At 55.7% G+C, this 27771-nt stretch overlaps 4 protein-coding genes across 20 annotated transcripts in view; 1 reads left to right on the top strand and 3 right to left on the bottom strand.

Annotated features, from left to right (window-relative positions):
* LLGL2 (LLGL scribble cell polarity complex component 2) overlaps positions 1–2199 on the bottom strand; it is a 39156-nt gene extending 36957 nt beyond the window's left edge. The window contains exon 1 of one of the 3 annotated variants that reach the window (XM_081272369.1): positions 2064–2199. The gene's annotated coding sequence lies outside the window, so the exon portion shown is untranslated. The other 2 variants (XM_081272372.1, XM_081272368.1) reach the window with 2 other exon arrangements.
* Positions 2200–2220: 21 nt separating this feature from the next.
* TSEN54 (tRNA splicing endonuclease subunit 54) lies at positions 2221–11799 on the bottom strand. 4 transcript variants are annotated; one of them, XM_081272376.1, is made up of 11 exons: positions 11015–11799; positions 10513–10677; positions 10348–10411; positions 9298–9381; positions 8896–8994; positions 7203–7255; positions 5577–5675; positions 4766–5388; positions 3799–3859; positions 3212–3328; positions 2221–2734 (listed from the first exon to the last, which is right to left on the bottom strand). In XM_081272376.1, exons 4-11 carry the CDS (start codon positions 9361–9363, stop codon positions 2584–2586), a joined length of 1269 nt encoding a protein of 422 aa, XP_081128502.1. In that variant the 5' UTR covers positions 9364–9381; positions 10348–10411; positions 10513–10677; positions 11015–11799; the 3' UTR covers positions 2221–2583. The 4 variants fall into 4 exon arrangements, with proteins under 4 accessions (XP_081128502.1, XP_081128499.1, XP_081128500.1 ...); XM_081272373.1 differs by lacking the exon at positions 11015–11799 and adding an exon at positions 10790–10944; XM_081272374.1 differs by lacking the exons at positions 9298–9381; positions 11015–11799 and adding an exon at positions 10790–10944.
* A 126-nt stretch (positions 11800–11925) lies between these two features.
* Positions 11926–25527, top strand: CASKIN2 (CASK interacting protein 2). Of its 4 annotated transcripts, none has more exons than XM_081272365.1 (20): positions 11926–12075; positions 13171–13681; positions 17617–17668; positions 18195–18292; positions 18734–18879; positions 18974–19069; positions 19160–19290; positions 19460–19568; positions 19897–20005; positions 20168–20262; positions 20708–20969; positions 21090–21211; positions 21298–21358; positions 21471–21559; positions 21710–21820; positions 21895–21996; positions 22113–22251; positions 22400–23875; positions 23965–24187; positions 24590–25527. In XM_081272365.1, exons 2-20 carry the CDS (start codon positions 13588–13590, stop codon positions 24678–24680), a joined length of 3606 nt encoding a protein of 1201 aa, XP_081128491.1. In that variant the 5' UTR covers positions 11926–12075; positions 13171–13587; the 3' UTR covers positions 24681–25527. The 4 variants fall into 4 exon arrangements, with proteins under 4 accessions (XP_081128491.1, XP_081128490.1, XP_081128492.1 ...); XM_081272364.1 differs by having other exon boundaries at positions 18716–18879; XM_081272366.1 differs by lacking the exon at positions 24590–25527 and adding an exon at positions 24377–24513 and having other exon boundaries at positions 18716–18879.
* The window catches only part of TMEM94 (transmembrane protein 94), a 34447-nt gene continuing 32012 nt past the window's right edge, over positions 25337–27771 (bottom strand). For all 9 annotated transcript variants that reach the window (XM_081272355.1, XM_081272359.1, XM_081272360.1 and 6 more), the window contains 5 exons: positions 27412–27560; positions 27230–27324; positions 27021–27114; positions 26679–26849; positions 25337–26524 (listed from right to left, as the gene is read on the bottom strand). In XM_081272355.1, coding sequence (XP_081128481.1) covers positions 26452–26524; positions 26679–26849; positions 27021–27114; positions 27230–27324; positions 27412–27560 — 582 coding nt within the window. In that variant the 3' untranslated portion in view covers positions 25337–26451. The remainder of the gene's footprint in view (positions 26525–26678; positions 26850–27020; positions 27115–27229; positions 27325–27411; positions 27561–27771) is intronic.

The raw sequence follows: 27771 nt of genomic DNA, 5'->3' as shown, positions 1-27771 counted from the left end.
ATTCAAGGTCCATAAAATAAAAAAGCTTTTCATGTCTGCCTTCTCAGGCCTCCTGAAATCCCAGTTTACAGACCCAATCTTCCTCAAAAGCCAGTTCTGATCTTGGCTTCTCCTGGGTGTGCCAGCACAGCACTGTTCTGTAGCAATCCTCTTCTTCTCACCTGCGTTTTTCACTCTGACACACCCATGCCCTCCCTGCTTAGAGTTTCTTCTGCAGAATCCTGAGTTACATACTCTTGCAGTGTCCACAGTGCCCAGGTGAAGGCAACAGGCCATAACATATGAACCCCAAGGGAAAGAGTACTGAGTCTAAGTCCCAGCCTCCTCCCCCAAAGTTCACCTGTCTCAGGTGAACGCCTCCAAGAGCCACACGGCGGGTGCCCTGGTTACAGTCAGGTCTTCCCACAATCAAGGCCCAGTGTCTCCACCAACCGTCCAGTAGGAGCAAACCAAGACACACTTTTTGGGGGCAAGAATTTTCCACTCTTCATCAAGTCTAACAGCGCAACTCCCCCACCCCTCAGACTGAGTTTCAACACCGTTGCCTAAAGGTGTCCAAAGCCGCCTAGGGTAGAAAAAGGGCCGGAGATCGAAGTCCCTCCCGCGGGCTTCCTGCGTCCGGGGATTAGGAGGCACAAAGGGCCGACAAGGAGAGAGCCCAGATGGCAGGGTAGGGGCTAAGCCGCAAGGTAACGCGCTCCAGCCCCAGCTCGCGGAGACAGGGTCACAGGAGACCCGCGTCGCGGGCCTCCCCAGCCAGGCCTTGCACGTGTGGCTCGGGGACTCCGTCCCTGCCCGTGGTGTTCCCATACCCAGTCCGGCCGGGCACCTGTTTCCACGCTCCCGAAAGCCAACACTATTGTGCAAACCCAAATACCAAGTTTGGTAATCGGGGGCGGGTCAGGCACAGAGTTCCCAGCGGCACTTTCTACAGGTGTCTTTCTCCCAGTGGAGCTACACCACAAGGACAAGGACGGGCAGCGGACCTAGGCGCAGCCTACCGCCCGTAAGCCCAAGAAGCCCAGGGGTCTCGGCCTTCCTCCTCCTCCCCGCCCCGAGGCGCCGCAAAGGGGCGGGGCGGGCCAGGTAGGTCCCAGCCCGCACCTCACCTGGAACCCCAGGACGGCGCCTGCCCGAGGCCTCGGCGTCCCTTGGCGCCCGCCGCCGGCTCCGCTGGATCTGCCGCGCGGGCCCACGGGCTGTTAGCTGGGCGGCCGTCTCCTTCCTGCTCACCTCCAGCGCGGAGCCGGGGGCGGAGCTGCCGCTATTTACATAAAGGGCGAGCCGGCAGGGCCCGCGGAACCCTGAGCGCCGGGCCCCAGCGGCCCGCCCCCGGGCCCGGCCGGCCCCGCCCCCGCTGCCCTGCGCCGACGGGGCGCGGGTGCAGCCCGGCGCCCTCGAGGGCGGGGACCACGCTCCGGCCAATCCGCAGCCCCAGGAGCGCAGGGGCGGGGTCGCAGCCTGCGTGAATATGCACGAGGCGCTGCCGGCCCGCCCTTGCTCTCACCTGCTCTCACCTGACCGAAGGACGACAGGCCGCGCCCAGTGTCCCGCCGCCTCCAAGAGGAGGAAATAGTTCCTGGAACCCCCAGGCAGTCTCCGGCCGCCTCCCAGGTTCAACTCCTGGAGGAAGCCATCCCTCCCTCTACTCGCCCGGATCTGTCAAGGAAGGGGAACAGCCCGCCAGTCCTCCAGAGCGCTGGGCGGGGACAGTGACTGGCAAACCCAGAACTTGGTTTCAGGTCCCACGTGTAGGGTTGTAAAGAGATGAGGGCGTGGCAGCAAGCGCCTTCTCCTGGGGCTAGCTCCCCTCTTCTATTACTGTGGAGGGACAGTCACAAAGATCAGTTTTTAGTTCAAGCAAGGGAGGGTGTTAGAATGACGAGGGGCGGGTATGGAAGGGGGCTGGGGCCTGGGGCGCTAACCACGCACAGCTGCTGTGGTCACTGAGTGACTGGGATTCAGGCCACACGGACATGGCGCCTCCTGGCCACCTTTATACCCCCGACTGGGCTACGCTAAGGGAAGAAACAATAGAGCGCTAGCTTCCCTTCTTGGAGTACCTTACAGGAGACCTGCAACTTCCCAAGCCTTCTGTCAGTGCAAGCTCGTGGAAAGTTTTGAAGTCGCTGTCCTGCCTTCAGCGCAGGCAAGGAGGCACATCACGTAAGTGGGTAAAATAGAGGGTGGAGGTGGTCCAGTATATCCAGCCATAGCAGAAAAAAAAGATCTATTTTTAATGGCTTTGGCTCTATGGCGGCGAAACAGGCACCCTCTTGTTAAAGGCACAGAGTCCTCTCTTCTGTCCCACCTCCTGGGCCTCTGAAATCTAGTCCTGAGTTCCAAGGGGGTCACTGAAGGCAGCACTCTCAGGCCTGAGACTAGGAAGCTGCAGAGCCCAAGCAAGGGGGTAATGATATGGGGCAGGGTTTTACTTTCCTGCAAGTATCAGACACCCAGGGCCAAGGCACACACTGGCCCCTACAGGACAGAGTCTTTAAGTACAGGAGGCAGCTGAGATAGTCCCTGAGAGCAAACAGTTCAGGTCTCCCAGAGCAGGTTCCAACACCTTCAGAGCTGTAGTCAGTGCTCCAGATCCCCAGGCAGTGTGAAGTCCCTGAAGCTGTAGAAGGAGATGTCACCATGATCCACCAGGGCAAAGATTAGTGGGACATCCCCACTCTGGTAGGACAATTGCTTGAGGCTGCAGAGGTCTGGGACAGGCTCATCAAATCTGTAGGTATAAGGGTTAGACTGAGACTAGGCCTTATCCCACCACTAAGCCCCAAGATACCAGCTCCTCTGAGGCTCTCAGGGAAGACAGTTGGGAACCCTTGAGCTCTCCTGTCTCCAAATGACATGGCTCTGATAAGTTCTCCAAGAGACACCCAGTACTCTAGTAGGGTAAGGGAGTTAGAAGGGCCAGGTTCTCACCACTCAGCCCAATCCACATCCCTTCTGCTGGGTGAGCTCATGACTAAAGTGGCATAAGAGAGACTACCCAAGAATGCTAACAACGAGGAACCAAGGGTTGAGAAGCTTGAGCTCCTATGGCACTAACTGGCTGTGTTGCCTCATACATATCGCTTAACTTCGCTGGACCTCAGGTTCTTCTCAGGGATTGGCCCAGGAGAGAATAGGGGAGAGAAAGTCCATATGGTTCTCAGGACAACTGGCAGTAGCCCAGGGGTGGTGCTTGCTCATATCATACCCACTAATGCACATCCGGACATAGGGTTTGCCAGGGTTATTCTTTCGGAATGAGGCCACAGCGTCAGCCTGGTAAACATCAAAACTGATCTCCAAGCCTCCGGACTTCTTCAGCAGCCTGGAGAATAGAGTGAGAAACCTTAGGACAAAGACTCTTTTTCCCACATTTCCTTTCCACCACACCCTTTTCCCATCACCAATTCCAGGAAGCAGCCTTGTCCAGGGGAACTGAAGCTGTAAGGTACCACTTAAAAGAGAGGAGCTTCAGGGCTGGGGTTGGGGATATAGCTCAGTTGGTAGAGTGTTTGCCTCACATGCACAAAGCCCTGGGTTTAATCCTCAGCACCACCCAAAAAAAAAAAAAAAGGAGGTGGGGGGCTTCAAATCTTTGAGATAAACCCCACCTGTCATTCTTCCCACTCCCCTTGACACAAATGAACATTAGCTGTTGTTAGGAGCTAAAGCATGTGGGAAAGGGTCCCAAAAGGCATCCTCTAGCTCACAACCAACCCTAGGAGCCAAATCCCAGCTGTCACTTCACCTAGCAGCTGATATAATTACGAAGACAGGCACCACTTGGAAACTTACCCGGCACCTCCATCAGCTAGGTGTGTTGTCTGCAGCACGGAGATATGCTGAAGGACCAGGGCTACAGAGCAGTGAAAACAAGGTGTTGGAGAGATGGGAGGGGAATCAACTTTATATCCACTCCCTTCACATTGCTAAATCTGCTATCTAGTTTAGAGTTGCCAGATTTACCAAAATTTCTTTAGTATAGTATGTCCTGTGTAATATTTGCAACATACTGAAAAGTTACATTTGTTTTTGTTTTTGCTATACTGGAGTTTGAACTTAGGGGCACTCTGCCACTGAGCTACACCCCCGGCCCTTTTTATTTTGAAACACAATCTTGCTAAGTTGCGCAGGCTGAGTTGGAACTTGCGATTCTCATGCCTCAGCCTGAGTAGCTATAATTAATAGTGTAATTGCCAGGCCCAGTGGCAAAAATTAGTTATTGTTACTTGAAATTCAATTCTAACTGATTTGGTGACCTGAATCTAGTCACCTACAACCTACCATGTCCCTATGATGATTTTTAGTAGTTCTGAATTTGTTACTACATTTAGCTTGGGCAATTTTTACCCTGCTAGTTCCCTGTGCTTAAAACCAAGGACAGTAGTTATCCTTTAATTTAGCCAAGATAACACTTCCATGTTCAAACTAACAGGTTTGGAGGGGAGGAGACCACAGCTAGTAAGTGTCAAAGTCACTGATATTCTCTTGTTTATAGTTTTAAGGATGCACGTGCAGTTTCACACCTCTCACCTCCCTGGACCGACTCACAATGGCTAAACCTTCCCCTGTGGGCACTGCTATTCAAGTCTACAGAACTGACTGTCCTCATAGGTTCGGTCCTCACAGGTTCCATTCTACCCAACAGCTGTCTCCTCTCACATATTAAGCTTCATCCAGCACTGGTCAATCCATGACCCTTTCAAAGTCATGATTTTCAGCTACCAGTGGCCTGCAGAGATATGGCAGGATGAAGAGGTACCTGGGGAGTCCACCTGTCCTGGACTCAGCAAGGGGGTGATGGGCTGACTCCACAGGTGTCGGGGGTAGCTCTGACTCTTCTGCATGTCTCGCCTCTGCAGCAGCTCCTTGTATTCCCGCCAGCTGGAGCAAGATTGCACCTCAGGGTCTATGTTTATGTCCTGGAACTGCCAGGCCTCTGCTTTTTCCTGGTCCCATTGGGAAAGCTTCTCCTTCCGCTGGTTCAGCTTCTGACACCAGGATTCAGCATCTATCTCCCGCCCAATGACGTTGGCTGGAAGCAACTCTGGGGCTGGGGCAGACAGGAAGGTGTAGCGACCATCCAAAGCCATGTTGGGGAAGGAGATCTGCTCAAAGTTCCAGCGAGGCTTACGAGCTCCCTTGATTCCATTCTCTACCTTGCCACTTTCTCGGTCATACCCCACACTCTGTCTGGTCAGACTAGGGCAGGGCTCCAGGGAACCCAGAAATGGAAAGGTGACCCCTGGGCCTTTTGCAGGGCTTGGCTCCTGGGGTTTCTCAACTGGGCATTGGCTATTTTGGTTGCAGTCAGGTGGGCTGGAGGCTGCCAGGCTCGTGGATGGCAGGGAAGTCTTCAGGGCCGTGACTTTTTTATTAACACACCTGAAGGACATGGGAGAAAAAGCAACACATTAGCTCCTGACTGCCAAGGTGCACACACCCATGTGAGCTGAGGAAGACAGGTCTTCTGCTGTCTCCCTGGGTCTATGTGAGAACTGCCCAAGCCCATGCATTCTTCAAAGTCCCAGCCACCAACACTCCCAGCTTGTGGCCACAGTGGGGGGCATTACTCAGAGCTGGTATTCCTCTTCCTCTTGCCAGTCCCGTCCTCCAGGCGCTGGGCACAGCCATCCAAGTTTAGCTGCCTCTCATAAGGGGACAGGACGGAGCTATGGAGTAAGAATGAACAGCAGGTAGGCAATAGATCGACTTCCCTACACTGGTGCTCCTGGTGGAGTTCATGAGGAACTGGCCAAGAGGACAAGTCAGCGCTAAGGTCAGAGCCATACCTAAGAGTAAGGCTCTGAGCAGACTTGCATGAAAGATACGTGGGGACAGCCACAGGGGCCATTATGTGCCTTTGCCTAGGCTCTGGATATCACCAATGACACATCTAAGCAGAGACTCACTGAAGAGCCAGCAATAATGTGATTAATCAGAATGGGACACAGCTCAGTTGTAGAACGTGCCTGGTGTGAATAAAACCCAGGGTATGATAAATTTAAACAAATGATTAATCACTGATGAGGAAAACCAAGAGGAACTAGAAAACTTGAAAAATCAGAAAAACAAAGATAAAATTAAAACATTTTTTCTTATGTATATATGTACACACATGTGAATACTGACTAGTCCCTCTATGTCTTTTTCTCATAAAAAATGGCATTGTACTAACACACTACTTTGTAATCCCCTTATTTCTCCCCACTCAATCATATATTATGGACTCAGTCCCTTATCACTATAGTATAGTATTCTTCCCTGCCATGTTTCCCCCCTCTCCCCCATTGGGGATTGAACCCAGGGCATTCTGAGCTACTGAGCTACTTCCCCGGCCATTTTTATTTTTTGAGACAGGGTCTTCCTAAGTTGTTTAGGGCTTTGCTAAATTGCTGAGGCTGGCCTTGAACTTGTAATCCTCCTGCCTCAGGGTCCAGAGTTGGTGGGATTACAGATGTGCACCATAGTGCCTGGCCCTGCCATGAATGTTTTTACTTCTCCCGATGTTTGATACAGCAGCCACTATTTCAAGTGTCTGTTAAACTTCAATCAATTAAAATGAAATGAAATTAAAATTTCAGTCCCAGAATTGCACAAGCCACATAAATTAGACAACACAGATGTGGAAGTTTTCATCACCACAGAAAGTTCTATAAGAACAACACTGCTTAAATAGATAAGCAGCTCTTAGGCTGTTTCTGATTTTGTAAAGTGATGGTGTTTTGTGTACACTCCACACTAAAAACAAGTTGTGTGGGGCAGCATTTGGATCTGTTGTTCCTCAGCAACAAGTGCAGGGCCTGACACCAGTTAAGTGGTCAATAATATTGCTGAATGAAAGCATGAATGTTCTCACAAAGGAACTTCTATGCACAGCCATGACTATTTCTCTAATATAGATCCCACTTTTAGAAAATAAAGGCTGTGCCTGTTTGTATCTCAATGTTCACAACGAGCGGCAAGTATTTAGTCCTCATCTGCAGCTGGGTCTTGATTTGATAACCTACTAGAAAATGCAATGATGGGATCTGTCCCCATATGCCTCCCTACAAAGTACTTCAAGCCCAGATCCATGGTCTATGTCCAGGGAGCTGCATTCCAGCCAAAGGTTCCAGGTAAAAAAAGGCCACTTTCTACCTAGGGTTAAGCATCCAGGTCCCAAGATGAGAATGAATAAGAAAGGGATAGGGACTTACCTCGGTTGGAATCGTCGAACTACATAGCCCAGTCTCTTCAGGTGGCTGAAGACCTCAACAGGAAAAAAAAAAAAAAGTTCAGATTTTCATTCTTAAAAACACCAATAGTGGGCTGGGGATGTGGCTCAAGTGGTAGCACGCTTGTCTGGCATGCGTGCGGCCCGGGTTCGAGCCTCAGCACCACATACCAACAAAGATGTGTCCTCCGATAACTAAAAAAATAAATATTAAAAAAAAAAACCACCAATAGTTCCCCAGACACAAGCTGTTCCCCATTTGCTCCTCCTGCACACCCCACAAGATGTCCCCCCCTTGCTTCTCCTGTACATTCCCAAACCCTAGGACTACTGGGACCACATGCATTATAAATGCCATCCCCAAAGTATGATCTGTTTCTGAATTTCTGTTCTCTTATTCTGGGCACAAATGACATTTGGCAATTTTATTTTTATTTTTTTGTGGTGTTAGGGATTAAACCCAGGGGCACTTTACAACTGAGCTACATCCCCAGTTCTTTATTTTTAATACAGGGTCTCACTAAGTTGCTGAGGCTAGCCTCGAACTTGTAATCCATCTTAGCCTCCTGAATCACCGAGATTACAGGAGTGTGCCACCACTCATGGCAGCATAAACACAAATCCCAAAAAGCCAACAGTGATGGACCAGAAGAACTATGCCCTAGAATGTTTTGATACTAAGTTTGGACAAAAAATTGGGAGAAGGTGGTAGTTATCTCCTCAATCCCCACCTCTCCATAGTCCTGAGTGGAAACAGTCCCTAGTAAAAAGCCACGTTTATCCTTGTGTCCCTCATCCATATCAGAGGGATATATCAGGAAATGTCTCCCATCACTTGATCTGACCATTTCCTCCTTTAAGGACCTTCTCTTCGCTTCAGTGATCCCACTTGTTTTTCTCCTTTGTCACCAGACACTCCTTAACTTCTGGTCCTATATTCCCCCTAACCTCCCCAATATGGTAAGTTCCAAGTCTCAGACCCAGCCCTCTGGATGCACTCCCCTATAGACCCATGGCTTACATACCACCCATGTGCTTATGATATCCACATTTATGTCTCGCCTTGACTTCTACCAAGACTCCAAGCTTATGTATCCAATTGTTTGTTTGATATGGATGGATGTCCAAGAAGCACCTTAAAATTAACTTTTCTGAAACAAGCTCTTTGTGGTCTCATCTGGAATCTGTTCCTCCCTGGGTCTTCCCAGCCAGCAAATGATATTACCACTCAACCACTGGTTCATGACCAATGAATAATCCTTAATTCTCCTCTATCCTCAAATCAAAAATCCAATGCATTGGCAAAGTCCTATCCATTCTTTCTCCACAATTTCTGAGATTCGTCTATTTCTTTTCATTTACTGATATCCCACCTCATCCACAACCTACCTTCTCTTACCTAAACAAATATCCCAGACTCTACCACTTCTCCTCTACTTCATCTTCTATCTAGCATCTTGTTCTCTGTAAAGATAATATTCATTTGCTTATTTTATTATCTGATTGCCACCATTAAAATGTGAGCCCTGTGACAACGCAGTCCTTGTCTATCTTGTAGCCACCCCAGCATGTGACACTAACTATTCCTGACACTTTAATGGTACTTGTCACAACTCACTGACTTAATGAATGGAGGCTCCTGGTAGTGGTGGTGGGAGGGGGGATATGACAATTACCTGGTACTGCAGGAAATTCACAGTATCCCCAGACAGCAACAGCTGGTAGGCCTCCTGGATAGACAGTGGCAGGTCTTGGTGGAAGAGCTGAATAGAGCCCTGGAAATGGGGACCACAGTTCAGCTGTGCACCCTTCCTGCAGTGCCACAGCCAGGGGCAGCTCCTTGTGCTATATTCCCACCACCACCTCCCAGCATCTCAGCAAGAATATGAACAACCAGCAAAGTGAGAAGGCACCCCAATTTGAACAGGAATCCCTGCTCCCTGCACAGAATTCCTGCCTCCCTGTCTAACAAGCCCAATTACAAGTTCACTGGAAATGTTGTGTATGCTTTCACTTCAATAAAAACAAGTCCTTCCCATTCCTTGGTCCTATGGGGACTCTCCTGGGACTGCACTCACACACTCCAGCAGATACAAAGCCTCTTCGGGGTGAAGCCGCTGCTGGCCCTGTTCTGAGAAGCCCATGGTCTGCCAGAATTTACCCTGTAAGGGACCCAGAGCAAGAGTCACAAATGAACTAGTATAGTGACACCCCTGCCTCCACCAAGAATCTTAATTAAGCTTCTCCAGAGACCCTCATCGTAACTGTTCTTACTAACAGAATATCAGCAAAAATTTCTTAAAAAAAAAAAAACTCAATGTGAGTTTTTTGTGAGGACTAAATTGCTGTCTTTCAAAAAGCTAAGTTTGGCCACAGACTTGATGATGTTACTTCTGCTTTTGTAGTAAAACTTGCAAAACTCTTGAAATTAAAAGAACCAAGGTAACACCATTTTGTTCTGGCCTGAATCCATTTTATGCTTGCTTAAAATGTTTTCTTTACAGCCTCCTGACAGCTGTATCTATGTCGACTACAGTACATTAGGACCTTTCCACAGCCCTGACTATGGCCCTGATGTATAACAAAAATAACGCTGAAATGTATACTCAAAACAATTCTCTCATGTAATCAAAATATCTGTCTTTCCGAACTACATCTGTCTCAACTGTCTTTGTTGTTTTTGTGGGTTTTGCCTCTATAAACTCTGTGCTTCCAAAATCTAAGTGCTGGAAGTTCTTTGAGGCCTTAGCCTGCTCCCAGTCGCTTGTCTGGCTTGTTCACTAAAGGACATTTTTTCCCTTTTCAGTTTGGCTCAATAAGCATGGTGGTCTATAATTCTTGCACACACCGTAACACTGAGACTAATCTAAAAAAATCGGGCAAAAGCACTTTTTTTTGTGAACTAAAAAAATAATAATAATACTTTTAGACTCCTACAAAAATATAATCCTTCAAGTCCCTCCCCCACCGTGGGTATAAAGTTCCAAGAATTTCCAGGGGCAATAGCTCCTCTAGACCCTGCAGCCAATAAATCTGCTTCCTGAAAATTCCTTGGGTGTCCAGCCTCTTCCGTCCTACATCACTAGGAGGGCAGCGACGGGTGACCGTCACTGAGCCCGGCCGCTCACCGCAGGGGACTTCAACTCCACGAAACCCTCTTCCGGCCTCCACTCAGCTGCCACCAAGCTGCCCCTGGCGAGGAGTAGGGAGGGGTCCGTCTCAGTCCCCCAGACACCCCGGCGGGGTCTGGCCGCGCCGCCCAGCCGCCCCCCACCCCGGCCCAGCCCCCTCACAGGCGCTCCACGCGCTCCTCGGCCAGCAGCTGCCAGAGCTCTTCGCGACACAGGCGCAGCCGCTCCGCCTGAGTCGCCGAGCGGTCGGGAAGGAAGTCCTTGGGGCCATGCGACCGCTGGGGCAGCTTCTGGGACCGCGAGCGGGCAGCCAGGAGCTCCGCGGCACTGGGGGACAAAGAGACAGGGGGTCGGCGCCGAGCTCCAGGCCACCCTGCCGGGCCCGGCCCCCTCTCCCTACCGGCCGCTCACCCCGCGCCCCCGGACCCTCGTGCGGCACCTGAGCACGCGCCCCGCGGGAACCTCCACGCCCCCGTGCTCGGGCTCGGGCTCCATCGGGCCTCATCTGCGGAAGCGCGCGCCGCCCATGCCCCGCCCACCGCCGGAACTCCGCGCCGCCCTAGCGCCGGCGGCTCCGAGCCGGGCTCCTCCCGTACCCCGCCAACACACCGGCTTTCCCCCTTCCTGGTGTCCTGGGTCCTAGCGCCGACCCACACACGTGTACCTCTTTTCCGGCGACTGTTTAACTTGCAAGTGGATGCGCAGCTTTTCAGTCCTGTCCCAAGTCCTCTTCGGGGGGCCCTCTCTAGTAAAACTTGAACTGGCCTCAGGGACTGTAGTATGAACAGATGTGGGACCCTCCACTCCCTCCCCCGGGCTGGGCAAGGAGGGAAAAGGATTTTAGACAGGGGATAACAGTGGGTTCCCGGATTGCAGTTTTGCTAACTGGAGGCCACCTGGGTCTGTCGGGAGCGGTCCGGAGAAGTTCGAGATCCCTTCAGGGTCTGCCATTGGATCCCTTCCGAGGAGCTCCAAAACTGAGTTTCGAGGGCCTCAGGGTGGGAGGCGCTGTCCGGCCCATGCTGGTGCTGAAGCGCCACCCCAGCCCTCCAATAGCACCTCCTCGAGGCTGGGGTCCCCATCGCCGCCACCGGGGCCGCCTAGTCACTGTCCGCTAGGTGTCATCATTGCTCCAGGCAGCAGAGTCAGGCGGCTCACTGACTCTGGTCGCGGGCGGAGGTCGCAGAGGGAGTCCCGGAAGGGGTGGGACATAGAGGAGGGGGGCTCTCCAAGTAGGGTCTCGGGTCTTGCCAAACCCCTTCACGTCACGTCTCTCACCGAGTCGTATCCAGGGTATCTCATCCTTCGATCCAGACTCTAGATCCGAGATCGTTCGGAGTCCACAACCCGGACGTAGCAGCGCTAGCTATCGCCCGCGACCCCCAGCCTTCTCCACCCCACCCCGACTTCGTTTCACCTGCGCGCATGCGCTGATCCGGCCAGTGCCCAGGGTCTGAAGTGGCGCGAGTAGGGGCGGGGCTTGGCACGCATGGGGGCGGGGCCCAGGGCTCTGACTGACAGCTCGACTGCGCGGCCGGGACGGTCCCTCTCCCGATCCGGCGGGAGGGAGGGGGGAGGGGCGGGATTTCCTGCGGGAGGTGCAGAGCCGGCCTTGGAAAAGGAGGAGGAGAAAGGGTTGCGGCGCAGGGGGGCAGTAGGAGCCAGCGTCCGGAGTGGCAGAGACCGAGCGGAGCCAACTGGACCCCGGCGGGGCGCCCGGGAGAGGTGAGACTGCGGGGTCTGAGCTGGGGGCCAGCACCCTTGAGAGCCGGGGCAAACTAACTTTTCTTGCGGGATCTGCGGGCGCCTCCATCTCTCCGTTCCTTCCGTCCTCCTCGCGCCCCCTTTTTCGTCCTCCGGCATCTACCCCTCCAGCGCTCGGCCCTCCGGGTCCCTCCCGCCGCTTTGTTCCCCGGGTCGGCCTGGGCTGGGCTCGGCTGGGGGTTGCGCGGCGCTGGAAGGGCATTCCGAGGGGCGGGGGAGCCAGCCCGACCCCAGGCACTGCCAGGGGCGCCCTCCCCCAGTATCGGCCGCCGGCCCTGTGTGGGGGGAGTGCCCTTTAAGTTGGGCTTGAAACATTTGGGGAGTGAGTGGTACCCCTCCAGGGCCCCAGGCCTGCTCGGGTCTCATGCCACAAGACTCTGGCAAAAATTCGCCGCCACCGAGGAACTGACGTAAGCCTTTTTGCAGTGAAGTCGAGGGTCTGGGCTTCAGGTTCAGGCTTGGGGAGCCGTCGGCCATCGGTGCCCCAGCTCTGTCTCTCTTCTTTGCTCACCCCACATAGAGTGAGGAAGGGTCAGCAACAGGTGCTGTGAGCTTCCCTGTGTAGCAGGTAGATGCCCCCAGAAATGGGATCCATAAGCTCCCCATTCCACCCCCTCAATTCATAAAGAGCCCTAGGGCTAAAGCATCCAGCTATTAAAGTGAAGCCTAGGTAGGGAGGAGTCTGGGGGCAGGCGCCTTGGACAGGGAGTGACCCCTGCCCGTCTGCCTGTGCCACCCTCCTAGGCCCCACCTCCTGGCCCCAGTTGTCTGTGGGTGTCACAGCCTGGGGCTGTGGAGAATGGGCTTCTAGCCTGGCCTGCTCCAGTGTGTCCTGCTGCCAGGGCCCCTCCTGCCCAAGGCTGAGGTACTACTTAGTGCCCTGGGGCCCCCATGACTCAGCCTCCCCCTCACAGGATACCACCTCCCCTCTGTACATACTCCTCTCAGGCATGGCAGTTCCCTCTCCCCTTTGAGGGACTCCTTGACTCCCAGGGTGGTTTGGGGACTCCCTAGAGGTCATCTTGCTCATCCTGGTGCCCTGCTTCTCACTTGCAGGCTCTGGCCCAACCTTCAGCAGAGGTACTGCACTGTTTTCCGACCCGCCACGACCTGGCCATCACTGCTGCCTAAGGGAATGCTGGCTGCTCCTGAGCCAAGCTGGGAAGCTCGGCGTGCCTGGTCCCAGCCCATCCCCGGGCTGTCAGAAGCTGCAGGCTGATATCTGTGCACATTTCAACACAGCCTCCACCCCCTCCAAGACTGGCTTTCCTGCTTATGGTGGCAGCTCACAGAGCACATTAAGGGAGCATCCATCAGCGCCTGACAAGGAGCCCACTTCCTGGGACACCAAACGTGCCCCAGGACTGGAAGCCCTTCCAGGGGCTGAAGCATGGCATACTGACATTTGGCTTGGACACATTTCCCTGTCTTTGCCCTGGACTCCTGAGCCTAGAGCCCAGCCTGAGGATCAGAATGGGTCGTGAACAGGACCTGATCCTTGCTGTCAAGAACGGAGATGTGACTGGTGTACAGAAACTGGTGGCCAAGGTTAAGGCCTCAAAGACAAGTGAGTACTTGGTGGGGTGACCAACCAGCTGGGGCCCTCCCTTGAGTGCTGAAGCTACAGAAGGAGGATAGGGAGCGGGGTGGTCACTGGGTTCTGTGAACTTAAGGAAAGACAATGGTCCTTTTCTGGACAAGAAGTGCCTCTGTCTGGGAGAGCTAAAGGAATTGGATCCCCTTTGCTGTGTGTTCCTAAGTGAGTCACTTAACTTCTCTGGGCCAGTTTCCTTGCTTGCCAGGAGAAAAGATGGAAGTACATTCATTCAAATTTTTATTGAGTGCCTATTGTGTGTCAGGCTCTGTTACAAGCCCTGGGCCAGATTAGTGAACACAACAGACCAAATTTCCAGCCCTCATGGTGTTGCCTGCTAGCTGGTGGCTTTTGGATGTCTTTGGCACCATGGGGTTTCTGGGTATGTGTCGGGAAAGATTGAATGGGTAGAGCTCCATGCCCACTGTCAATCCTACGTACACTCAACTAGAACCTCTCTGTGTTTATGTCTAAATTTCTGGGGGGGTTTCCTTACTTTCAACATAATCTGACCACTTACTAAAGAACCTCTTTTCCACTAACTCATCTGTATCCCCTGAAAGTATGCAGCTAATTTTCTAGAGGTTTCCATGGTCTGGAGGCCCTAGTTCTGACAGGGCTATGGGGGGCTGAGGCCTGGGTGGCCACACCTGAACCCCATCTCTTGGGTCCCTCTATGGTGATACCCCCAGGGAGAATAGACCTCTGGCCTTTAGGGTGAGCTCTCTGGGTTGTCCCAGGAGGCCACTGGACTTATGTCCTGGAGGTCCTAGATGAGCAGGGACAGCTGGTGGTTCCTGCCACCAGACTGGGTCTGGATATGGAGTTCCTGGAGGGGGGGGTCTCCCCTGAAGTGCTGGAGCTTTAGACCAAGACACACCTGGGTCCTGTGCACAGGAAGGAATCCCTATGCCTGGAGATTTTATACCATTCTCACCCGCACCCCTGAGTATGAGTGCCAGGAGAGGGATTTTACTAGTGTGTACCCGCCTGCACAGCAGGGTGGAGGCCTGGGCAGGAAGCGATGGTGCCAGGGGTGATGGTTCCTGTCCCTGGAGAGGTGGGTGCAGGGTGAATGTAATAGAGGAAGGGGCTGTGGAGGTCCCTGCGCAGCCCAAGAGTGGGAGCCACTCCCCCTCTTCCCTTACCTCTGTGTTTGGGCGACCTGCCCAGTGGGGCTTTGGTCATACTCCTGCTGTCCTCACATCCCTGGGACCTCAAAGTGAGGCCCAGGGGAGGATGGTGGGCGAGGTCCAGGGACAGGTGGCAGGAACTTCAAAGCCAGGCTCCTAGGCTCCATATGCCCAAAGGGAAACGTGTGTAGGGGAAGAGGTCCCTTCACTCAGTCCAAAGAGGAAATACACAGGTACAGGTGTGGACATAGGTAACAAGGGCCTGGAATTCCTTGTGAAGTCCTGGCCACGTGCTTCCCTTCCCTGTCCTCTGAGAAGTTGGAGAAACTGGCAACAGAAGTGAGATCATAAGGTGACCTTGGCAGACCTTCCAGTTTATGAAAAATTGTGGTCCTCTCACTTCCCTGTGAGCTGGTGTTTTTATATCTGTTGTACAGGTAAGGAAAGTGACACTCAAAGGTTAGTGACTTACTCAAGGTCACATAGCCATTGTGGGGCGGATCTGAGATGGATCTGAGATAAACCTGTGCCAAACCTGTGCTGAGTTCCGTGCCCCACCACCCCATGCTCCCTCACTGATAGTTGATTTCTGTGCTCATCAGCATTTCACGGGGATTGTTCTAAAAGTACAGATTCCCTGGACACCCCACCCCCATTGAACTCACCAGAAAGGCCAGGACTCTGCAAACCAGAAAGTTCTCCAGGTGATTCTAATGCCTTTCTGAGAAGGGGAGAGGGGAAACTCCTGTTCCATGCCACAGAGAGGCTAACTAAACTGCCACTCTAGAAAGGGAAGTGTCAGGGCTCCCTTTTTCCCTCCTGTGGGGATGGCCAGAGCTTTCTGGCTATCAAAAGAGAGCAGAAGAGACGTCCTCCTTCCGCCTCCTACATCTGCTGTCTGGCCTGCATTCTTTCCCCCACCTGATGCTCTTCAAGTTGCAGGTGGCTGGCAGGAGAAGGTGCGTTTGCCATGGCCTTACCCCTGTTCCTGCCCCCGTCCCTCCCTGCCTCATTTTTCTGACATCTCCTCTGTGGCCAGAGGAAACGGAGTGGGCTGGTGTGACTGACTGAGCTCACATCCCCTCCACCCTGAGCCAGGCTCGGGAAGAAGGCTGTGTGGCAGCGGAAGTGCCTGAGCCACTGCCAGGAACCAGGACCCTCCACCCTCCGGCTGAGCCCCTAGCCCAGTCACTTTGAGCCTCTCCCCTACTACCTTTCCGGCCATTGTTCTGAAAAGAAGGGAGCCACCCAGCCTGGCCCTGCCCCTGTTCCTGTGTCCCTCCTGTCACATTGTCCTGCCCCTCCCTGGAGGGGCCACATCCAGCCACCCAGCTGCCCATCCCAGATTGGCCAGGCTGGCAGGCTGGTGGAAGGGTGTGTGGGCCAAAGGACTGTGTCTTCCCTGCTGCCCTCATTGTCTTCACTGAGGCTCAGAGAGGCGCCGTAGCTGGCCCAAGTCCCCCAGCCAGCCAGAGGCAGAGTGAGCATGGGAGTCCTGCGCTTGCTGCTTCTCAAGCTGTTGTACCTTCCCTCGCCCCAAATGGTTCTGTGTGACAAGGTCTTTGCAAAGGGACTAGAGAAAATCTGGAAGGCCCCCATCTCTGCACTGTTACTCCTTGGCTCTGTATTTACCTTTTTGGTGCAGTCCTTCAGCTCAGCCCTCCATGTGACTATCCCCTCCCTCCCCATCTCTTGCTTCTCACTGCAGGATTGGTCCCTCCCTTTTGGAATGAGGCCCTGCCTTGCCCAGGCTGCTGGGGTATTCAGGGGCCCACCAGGGCCTGGGGGGCAGGCCTGGACCAGCATGGTTGGCACTCTGCCCAGCCCGGGTGGGCAGGCCCCCTCCTTTGCAGTAGGGGTGGGTTCCAGCAGGAGGCTCAGGCCTCCTGTGACAGGCCTTCCCCTTTCCCTCCCCAACACTTCAAGGACCGCCCCCACTGTGTCCTGGCTGCCTGAGAACCTCACCTGCATGTACCCTGTCCTGGGGAGGCAGGATCTTAGCCCCTCCGCCTGGGGCTGGACAACTTAGTCAAGAGCCTGAGGGGGGCGAGTCAAAGGATGCCACTCAAGCTGGCACAGAACCCTCTGAGATCCAGGGGACAGATGGGAGATGGTGCCACTCTTGCTAGAGGATAGCATGGTGCTAGTAATGGCCAATGTGTAGAGTGCAGAGTGAGCAGGTTCTGTGATGGCCCATTTTACGTAAGAGGACACTGAGCCTGGAAGGTTAAATGACTGCCCATACTCACAGCTAGCACGAGGCAGAGCCAGGGCTAGTACAGAACATAGCCACCTTCCCTACTAAGCTCCACCTTGGGATGCTGCAGGGGTGGGCAGTATATCCCTTGGGCCCTGCCCTGGTCCTTCTCTATTCTCTTCCTCACCCACTGGTTTGGCCCAGCGGGACAATGTGACTTGCTCCCTAGCCCTTCAGACAGGAATGCTAACCATGCGCTCCGTGGGCCTGTCTGTTGAGGGCACATCGTGCCAGTGTCCCCTCCCGCCCCCTTTGGGTCTATAAACCAGCTGGGCTGGGCCCCGGGAGCCAGGCCACCATTGCAGTGGCTCCCTGCACTTGATGCCTCCAAGCTGCTAGCTTGTGGGCCAGAGTGAGGAGCCACAGGCCAGGACCAGTGAAGGGCCATGGGGCAGGTGTTTTCCTGCACACCAAGAGGTCAGCTGGGCTCTGGGAGTTGGGGTTGCGGCAGCACTGGGTGAGGGATGGGTGAGGTCAGATGGTTGCATGTTCCCTGATGCCCCTGCCCTGACCCCCAGAGCTCCTCGGCTCCACGAAGAGGCTCAATGTCAACTACCAGGATGCTGATGGGTGAGTAAGAGATGCTGAGTGACGGGAGGGCCGGAAGGGAAAGGTCCTGGACTCCAGAATCCTTTCCTCTCTTAAACTTGACCCTTGAAGCATGTTTGCTGAGAGCTCTGGGTCCTGCCTGTGTAGAGCAGAGTGTGGGGGTCCTTCCCACCCACCCTTCAGTAGGTTAGCCCTGAGCAAGGGGAGGGGCCTGAGGCCTCTCTGAGGGGTTTCCTTGAGTTGGATTCCTCCTGGGCCCCTTTTCTCCCTGGAGGGTAGGAGCCTGAGGGCTCCTGCTCCCACGGCCCCCTCCCCTAGGCTGGCTGGGGGGGGGGATGCCAGACAAACAGGCCACTCAGCCCAGACACTGAGCCCTTTCATGCTACGGCTCGGCTGCTGTGCGCTCCCACGGCAGGGCTGGCAGGGGTGGGGGTGCAAGTAACCCATCCCTGCCAGGCCTCAGGATGAGTTCGGGTGTGGCAGGCCAGGATTTGGGGATGGAAGACTGCTTACTGACATCCCCTACTTTGTGTTCCCCCCATGCCAGATTCTCTGCTCTCCACCATGCCGCTCTGGGAGGTAGCCTAGAGCTCATAGCCTTGTTGCTGGAGGCTCAGGCCACTGTTGACATCAAGGACAGCAATGGTGAGACTGCAGTGTGTCCCCACCTGGTGAAGGTAGAGGCTCAACCCAGACCTCTGACCAGAGCTTGCTCTTGTTAGGACATAGCAATGCTATTTAGGTGTTCCCAAAGCTTCTCTGGGCTTGCAAATGGCTTTCCCTCTTTGTAGCCTTCTGGGAGTAGAGAGTGGCACTCATGTCTTGATATTCAGATGAAGAGGTTGAGGCTCAGAGAGGTTACTCACGTCACTGGCCTGTGGTTGCCAGATTACCTGTAGTGGCCATGGTGGACTCTGGCTTGGGACCCATGCAGCTGGATTTCTTCCTGACCAAATCTGGGTTAAGCCAGTGTCCGCACCTTTTTGGGCTGTCTCCCCTCCCAGCTGGGTGGCTCTGCAATCTGCTTAAGTCCCTCAAACCCCAACGCCATCCTGGGATCTCCCTCAGAGCCCTTCCTCCTGCCAGGTATGCGCCCACTGCACTATGCAGCCTGGCAGGGCCGGCTGGAGCCCGTCCGGCTACTGCTGCGCGCCTCTGCAGCTGTTAATGCCGCCTCGCTGGACGGGCAGATCCCTCTGCACCTGGCCGCACAATATGGACACTATGAGGTGGTATGTGAGCCTGCAGTAGGGATGCTGGGCGGGGAAGCTAGGAGGTCAGAGGCCAGCCAGGCCACGCCCCCTCACTTGGCTCTCCCCACCCCAGTCAGAAATGCTCCTCCAGCATCAGTCCAACCCATGCCTGGTCAACAAGGCCAAGAAGACGCCCCTGGACCTGGCCTGTGAATTTGGGAGGCTCAAGGTAAGGCCTATAGTCCTGGGGGCTCTGAGTGCCTGTGTCTGTGGGTCTCAGGAGAGGTTCCAACTGGGTGCTGGGTGCTGCATGCTGCAGGTGACCCAGCTGCTACTGAACAGCCACTTATGTGTGGCGCTGCTGGAGGGTGAGGCCAAGGACCCATGTGACCCCAACTACACCACACCCCTGCACTTGGCTGCCAAGAATGGCCACAGAGAAGTCATCAGGTACCCACAGTGACCCCCCCACACAACTTCTTCATCCCCCTCCTGTGGGACCATCGGTGCCCCCTCCGTGCCTCCCTGCTGCCATCTTCACCCATGCTCCATCTCCTAGTTCCCGGCAGTTGGCTTTCTCCCCTGGCCCACTACCCCTGATTCCCTCTGCCCACCACAGGCAGCTCTTAAGAGCCGGGATTGAAATCAACCGCCAGACCAAGACAGGCACAGCACTCCACGAGGCTGCGCTGTATGGCAAGACTGAGGTGGTTCGGCTGCTCCTCGAGGTGGGTATGGCACCTGGTCACTCCACAGGTGTGTGTGGAGCCTCTGTCATGTGCTGAGACCAGGCGGGGAAGCCAGGGTGATTTGCTTTGTTTGGATGGCGGGAAAGAGGCCCGGCTTCCTGAGTGGTCCTAAGGCCCAAGAGCAGCTCCACCTGGTTGGAACCTAAGCATGCCTCTTGCTAGCTCGTCCCTGACCTGGTCTCTGAAATCCTCCTTCCTCACCTATAAGGTCTGAAAATGACAACAGCACCCACCTCCTGGGTGATAGTGAGGACTAGGGCAGAGATGACAGAGTGCTTAGCATGAGCTCCTGCCACTGTTTACCTAGGGAGGCGTGGATGTGAACATCCGGAACACGTATAACCAGACGGCACTGGACATTGTGAATCAGTTCACCACCTCTCAGGCCAGCCGGGAAATCAAGCAGCTACTTCGGGGTGAGTGTGTGGGAGAAGACCCAGCCAAGGGCTGGAGCCATTTAGTAGGTACCAGGATGAGGAAGAGGAGTGGGTGTCTCCTGGGGAAGCTGTGAGTGGGTGGGGTGGTAGGGAGATGGCCAAAGGACCTTTAGATGATGCCTGCCCTCCCTTTTCTCTTAGAGGCCTCAGGGATCCTGAAGGTGCGAGCACTCAAGGATTTCTGGAATCTCCATGACCCCACTGCTCTCAATGTCCGAGCGGGGGATGTCATCACGGTGAGGGGCCCGACATGCATTCCTTTGAGAATATGAATGTTTGCTGTGACTTACCTGTGATATCAGGCTGTGTTAGGTCTCCATCTGCTCCCTTACTCCTTTCTTTCCAAATCTGGGGAGGGTAGGCCCCATCATCATTTCTTTTTTAAAGATGACAAAATCGAGGCTTAAAGATTAAGTGACCGTGCGTGCCCAAGGTCCCACAGCTGGCAAGTAGCCAGCTAGGATTAGAGCACAGGCTCTCTCTGGTCCTCTGTCTCTAAGCTCTGTGGCACAAGGGCTTTGAGCTGCCTGCTGAACACAGGAGCCAAACTTGGGCTGGCTTGGATATCAAAGGCGAGTACCCTGAGAGTAGGGGAAGAGCTGGACCCCGGGGCTGTTGGACGGTGGCAAGAATAGCTTGATGTGGGGAGTCATCATCCCTTCCCCCTACAACCTGTCACAGGTGCTTGAACAGCATCCTGATGGCCGCTGGAAGGGCCACATCCATGAGAGCCAAAGGGGCACGGACCGTGTAGGCTACTTTCCCCCAGGCATCGTGGAAGTGGTCAGCAAGCGGGTGGGCATCCCCGTGCCCCGTCTCCCCTCCGCACCTACCCCACTGCGCCCAGGCTTCTCCCGGACAACGCAGCCTCCTACTGACGACTCCCTACACCCTCTTACCTATGGCCAGCTTCCTCGGGTGGGCCTCAGCCCAGACAGCCCAGGTACATTCTCCCAGAGGGTGGCACCAGGCACTGGTGGGGGCGTCTGGCTTTAGCAAGTTGCCAGTCAGCTGTTGGCAGTACCAACTGAGGCTCTGACCTCTGTCCTTCTGCCCTTTACAGCAGGTGACAGGAATAGTGTGGGCAGCGAGGGCAGTGTGGGCAGTATCCGCAGTGCTGGCAGCGGGCAGAGTTCCGAGGGCACCAACGGCCATGGCACCGGCCTCCTTATTGAGAATGCCCAGGTAGGAGCGAGGGCACTGGGACCAGGGCAGGGTCTAGCCCCACTGCGATTCTCCACATGCTGAGTGGGTTCTTTCCCTGTCTCCAGCCACTGCCCTCTGCAGGGGAGGACCAGGTGCTACCAGGACTGCACACCCCGTCCCTGGCAGGTAGGAAGGCTCGATGGGACCAGGGATGGCTAGGAGAGATGCAGGTGGGGAGGCTAAGGGCTTGCCACCCCTTCCTTCCGCCACCTGATGCCATTACTCTCCTTTCTCAAAGACAACCTGAGCCACCTCCCTCTGGCCAGCTACCGCTCTGGGGAGATCTTCACCCAAGATGTGAGGCCAGAACAGCTGCTAGAGGGGAAGGTGAGACCTCTGCTGGGGGTACACTGTGGGCCTTGAGGGGGTGAGTAGAGGAGATGGAGGGCCTTCTATGGACTTAAGCTCAGCCCCTGGGGGAGGCTGAGCTGCTCAGCAGACTCAGCTCCTGCTGTGTCCCCTCCCCAACCCCAACAGGATGCACAGGCCATTCACAACTGGCTGAGTGAGTTCCAGCTGGAGGGCTACACTGCCCACTTTCTGCAGGCTGGCTATGATGTGCCAACCATTAGTCGCATGACACCTGAGGTGGGTGCTGCAGCCAGGTAAGGGAGGGCCCAGCAGGCAGAGGAGGAGCCTGATACCCATATCCTGTGTGGCAGGATCTGACCGCCATCGGGGTGACCAAGCCTGGGCACAGGAAGAAGATCGCCTCAGAGATCGCCCAGCTTAGCATTGCCGAGTGGCTGCCCAACTACATCCCGGTGAGCCGGCTGCTGGGCTGGGTGGTGGGGCTCTCTCACTTGGGGCTATGGTTTTGTGGTGCCCCTCCCTTTCTGGCTTGGGTGGGAAGCAAGATCTGATGACAGTGCTCTTCCAGACGGACCTGCTGGAGTGGCTGTGTGCACTGGGGTTGCCGCAGTACCACAAGCAGCTGGTGAGCAGTGGCTATGACTCCATGGGGCTGGTGGCCGACCTCACCTGGGAGGAGCTGCAGGAGATTGGCGTCAACAAGCTGGGTGAGGACCGCTCTGAGGCCTTCTGCTTGGGCCCCCCCCCCCAATGCCTCCAGGGTCTCTGAGAGAACAGAGAATGGGGTCTGGAGGGAGGTGGGAGTGACCCATCCTAGACCCAGCTAACCTCATTCCTTCTGTCCACCCCTCCCAGGGCATCAGAAGAAGCTTATGCTGGGTGTGAAGCGGCTGGCAGAGCTTCGGCGGGGCCTGCTACAGGGGGAGGCCCTGGGTGAGGGTGGGCATCGGCTGGCCAGGGGTCCGGAGCTGATGGCCATTGAGGGGCTAGAGAATGGGGAGGGTCCAGCTGTGGCAGGCCCACGCCTTCTCACTTTTCAGGGCAGTGAGCTGAGCCCAGAGCTACAAGCAGCCATGGCAGGGGGTGGTCCTGAGCCACTCCCCCTGCCCCCTGCCCGCTCCTCCAGCCAGGAGAGCATTGGCGCACGCTCACGGGGGTCTGGTCACTCACAGGAGCAGCCTGCCCCTCAGCCCAGTGGTGGAGACCCTAGTGCCCTACAGGAAAGGAACCTTCCAGAGGGCACCGAGCGGCCCTCTAAGCTCTGCTCCCCACTTCCTGGCCAAGGACCTGCCCCTTATGTTTTCATGTACCCCCAGGGCTCACCCTCTAGCCCAGCTGCAGGGCCACCTCCTGGTGCACCCCGAGCCTTCTCCTACTTGGCCGGCCCCCCTGCCACTCCTCCAGACCCACCTCGGCCCAAGCGCAGGTCTCACAGCCTGAGCCGCCCCGGCCCTGCAGAGGGAGAAGCTGAGGGGGAGACCGAAGGCCCAGTGGGCAGCACCTTGGGCAGTTATGCCACCCTTACCCGGCGACCAGGACGCAGCACCCTCGCCCGGACCAGTCCTACCCCAACCCCATCTCGAGGGGCTCCCCGCAGCCAGTCCTTTGCTCTTCGTGCCCGTCGCAAAGGCCCTCCACCCCCACCCCCCAAGCGCCTCAGCTCAGTCTCTGGCCCCTCAGAGCCACCTCCACTAGAAGGGAGCTCAGGGTCCAAGGAGAGTGCTGTGGGGCCCCGAAGGCGAACACTGAGTGAACCAGCTGGCCCCTCTGAGTCTCCTGGTCTGCCTGTCTCATCTGGCCCTGCGTCAGACACCGAGGAAGAACAGCCTGGCCCTGAGGGGACACCCCCATCTCGGGGCAGCTCAGGGGAAGGGCTGCCGTTTGCAGAAGAGGGGAATCTTACTATCAAGCAGCGGCCGAAGCCAGCTGGCCCCCCATCCCGGGAGACGCCTGTGCCCCCTGGCCTCGATTTCAACCTCACAGAGTCAGACACTGTCAAACGGAGGCCTAAATGCAGGGAAAGAGAGCCACTGCAAACAGCACTGCTAGCCTTTGGGGTGGCAGGAGCCACCCCTAGCCCCTCTGCTCCCCTGCCCTCCAAGGCTCCTAGTGAGTCCCCCACCTCCACTTCCTCTAACCCGTCACGGCCTGACTCCAGCAGCCTTTCACATCAAGGAGCTCCAGCCACTCCTCCAAGCCCCATAACGCAGCCCCCCGTCCCCCCAGTGCCCTGCACTGGGCCAAGTCTGGAAAATTCAGCAGGTGGTAGGCAGAATGTGGAGATGGAGCCCCCCACTGCCCCTGCTGCCTTCCTCAAGGTGCCTGGAGCAGGTAGGAAGCTGAAGCCTGTAGGGGTGGTATGCTGTGTACAGGGGACATTTCAACCCAGATGAGTCACCTGCCAACTTTTTTGTCTACAGGAACAGCCCCCAAACCTGTGTCTGTGGCCTGCACCCAGCTCGCATTCTCTGGCCCAAAGCTGGCTCCCCGCCTGGGCCCTCGCCCAGTGCCCCCACCAAGGCCCGAGAGCACAGGGGCCGTGGGCTCAGGCCGGGCCCAGCAGAGACTGGAGCAGACCAGCTCATCCCTGGCAGCTGCACTAAGGGCCGCAGAGAAGAGCATTGGTGCTGAGGAGCGAGAAGGGTAAGGATGCTGGCTGTCAGATGGGGTGGGAGAAAAGGGTGGGCATAGAACATGGGTCCTGGGACTATCACAGGGGGATGTTGCAGGCAGAGCCTCAAGCTGGGGAGCCCTCCAGTAGGATGGCAGGACCTCAGGTTTTAGAGTCACCCAGATCTGATCTGAAGGGATTCCTGGTGATTGCCTCCTTAGGGGGATGAGAGCTTGGGCAAGTCCCTCAACCCCCAGCCTCAGAAAAAACCATCTGTAAGGAAAGAACTCCTGCTGCCCAGGATGTTTTGAGCATTAAGAGGTGATGCGCACTGAGTGCCTGGCACCCAGCAATGGCTCAGTGGCAGCTCCTACCCAGGGCCAGTGGGCTGCAGGCCTCTGGCCCCTCTGATCCAGCCCTTTCCCTTGCTGCAGTCCCCCGGTGACCTCCACCAAGCACATTCTGGATGACATCAGCACCATGTTTGATGCCCTGGCTGACCAGCTGGATGCCATGCTGGATTGAGCAAAACCTGCCTGTGGTCCTCCAGTGGTGCCCACTGTGACCTGTCACATTCACTACCTTTGGCCCAGCACGGAAAAGGGCTGGCCACCCTAGGCAGAGGCCTGGGGCTGGTCCGGCTGGAGTACCCTGCCCCAGCAGAGCCCCTCCCTGCTGCTCCCAACACAGCTGCTAATGCTGTGGGGCAGCCCTGGGGAGGGGCCAGGGGGCTTCATCAGAACCTGACTAGCTGAGGGGTCTCTGCTGCGTCTTGTCAGAGCCCCCTCCCATGTATAATCTGACTGGGTGGGAACCCTGCTAAGAGCTTTCTCCTCAAGGAGGAGGTGGTGGCAGGGCTTCGGGGGTGCTGTCTCTGTACTCCCACCCCATGTTTCAAGTTCCTGTGCTGAGGGAATGCCTCTGTCCACCCATGTGGTGCCCTGGGTGGGGCAGTGTGCCTGGCTGGGCCCCCTCCCTGCCTGTGTACATAGGACATGTAAATACCCAACGGGGCATGCCCTCATGGTTGGCCATGTTCTGACCAGCTCCTGTCCTTGCTCCTGCCATCCCTCACTGGGAGACAGTATCAGCAGGGTTAGGAAGCAATGGGATTAACAGATCCCCAGTGTCCAGACTTTTTCAACTGTAAATGTTATTTTTTAAGCAGAGAGAAATGCATATATTTTAAATGGAATTTATTCTATCTATTAACTGCCTGAGAGGACGCAGTGTGGGAGGGCCTTCAGACCACAGCAGGAGCACGTGCTGCCCACCTCAGCCGCTGGAGGCCCGACCCAGTTGGCCCAGGCCCTGGCTCTGTAACCATTAACCTTTCCCTCACTAACACCAATGAAAGTGTCATTCCACATGACTGGGCTGTCTGTCTGGATCTGTGCCATGGACCCAAGTCCAGGGTCTTCCCTGAGCTGGCTCTAGGAGCACCTGCCTATGTGGAAAGAGGAAGGCTTGAGTCCTCGCCTTCAGGGCTCAGTGCCTGCAGCCTGGGGGTGACCACTTCATGGCTACCCTTTTGTAGCTGCCTCATGGACCAGCCACAGGTTTTTCTTAAGCAATTTACAAGTTTTAATATAAACCAGCCTACATTCATTCCTAAAAGGTTCATTTCCAGTAAAAAATATACACCAGTAAAAACATCTCCCAGGAGAACAAGGGCGGGGCTACAGAGACCTGGGCCATCTCCCCCAAAACCGACTTACAGGCATTTGAGTGCAGGCACAGAAAGAGGCTCCAGGCAAGGTGGGGGCCCTTCTGCATCTTCAGGCCCAAGCCTGAGACTCCCCTCTAGAGGAGAGGTCCTCAGGGCCACACCCAGGCCTTACCCCAGGAAGACAAGATGGGGGGGGGGGTCAAGGAGGACGTGGCATTGCCAAACGGCAGCAGCCATTGCTTTTCCAAAAAAGGCTAAGGCCCTTGCCCATGGCTTTGAAGCTGAGCCATAAGTGCAAGAGCAGAGGGCACTGGGACAGGGGACCCTGAAGCAGGGCATCCCACCAGGTGGGACTGGCAGTCCCTCTACCCATCGCCTGAGGTCATACATTCAAGAGTGCCCCTGGCAAGGCCAGGGAAGAGCCAAGATGGTCCTGTCTGGTCAAGGCCACAACTCCTTAACTTCTCCTCATTAAGCCAGTGTCTCCAAGGACCAGAGCTCGACCTCCGATGCCACAGGGCACAAGAGCAAACCCTGAAACATTCATAATACCAATTCCTCAGACTCAGGAATGGGCTGGCTTTTGCCCCAGGGACCAGGGCAATGGTGGCTGCTATGGCCAATGGCTCAGAAGGGAGAATTCATGCCCAGCTTGGTTTCAAACTGTAGCTTCTGTCGCTTCTGGTAGCGGACGCGGACCCTGGTGGGGCAGGAGATTGTTATAGATCCTCAGACCAGGAGATGGAGCAGGACCCCAGAGGGAGGGAGGGAGGGAGGGAAGGATGCAGATAAGAGGGTGGCAGGTTTAGGCAATATGCTGAAGCCCCAAGGGAGGTGCCCTGCTGACAGCTCACCGGATCTCGTGCAGCTTTACAATCTCATTGGTGACCACCACAAGGACTAGGGACAGGCAGCCCAGGAGCCATGTTAGCAGGGGTACATCCTCCAGACCAAAGTGGATGCGGCTATCCCTATGTGTCCACAGCTGCAGGTCCACAGCTGTCTGCACCACCTGACCCAGCAGCCTACGGGAGGGGGAGGCAGCCCTATGTGATACCCGGGCTGTCTGCTTCCTTCCCCACCTGCCCTAAGTGCTCAAGGAGGGCAGTTAGACCTCTGGCCTAGAGAGGTCTCAATCCTAGCCCTACAGAAGCCCCTCCCTGGCCCCAGGGCCCCCTCCATCCAGCACTACTCACACCACAGGCACCGTCATGGCCCACCAAAGGTTTGTCAAAGGGCTCTTTCTCCACAGAGGCTTGGTGCGATGCACATGGGTGATGGAGATGAAGACTGGAGAAAAAGGGCCGATGGGGGCGTCAGACTCCTCACTAGTCCGAGGCCTTATCCCCCATATCAGGGCATCTCCACTCAGCAGTCAATAGTTCCTTTTAAACTGAGCCCTCACCAGTGTGCAGGACAATTAGAGCAGCTGTGAGCTTCTGAGCTGACAGTAGTCCGTTGGCAAAGTCCTCAAACCAGGCTGGAGCCCTTTCATCGTTACTGCCAAAGGAAGACAAGGGCTCAGCCTCCTGTGGGGCCTCAGGGAAGTGGGCTGGAGTGGGGAGGGAGGAAGCCCCATGGACCCACCTGCGCAGCATGATAGAGGAGCAGTTGGTGAGGTTGCGGGCCTGGGCACTGTCACAGAAGCTCTGCAGCGTGAAGCCAAAGCAGATGAGACACGAGCTGATGGTGAGGCTGAACTTGAGTAAGAAGCAGAGCAGGAAGTAGTGCTGGGTCTGCAGGAGAAGGGAGGCAGGTCATTCCCATGGCGGGTGGCCCTTCTGCTGGCCACATGGTGGGTCCAGCACGCAGGGGACTCACATCTTCAAAAGGCTCTTAGCAAATGGACAGGCTGGGGGAGAAAGAGCAGGGACTGCACCCGCAACAAGGATCTTTCTCAGCTCCAACTACCAGCTCAGGTGCTGACTCTCTAGGTCTCCCAACCTC

Source organism: Spermophilus citellus (assembly GCF_964194105.1).
Source record: "Spermophilus citellus genome assembly, chromosome: 17".
Classification (NCBI taxonomy): Eukaryota; Metazoa; Chordata; class Mammalia; order Rodentia; family Sciuridae; genus Spermophilus; species Spermophilus citellus.
This window is presented reverse-complemented; position numbering and strand designations above follow the sequence as displayed.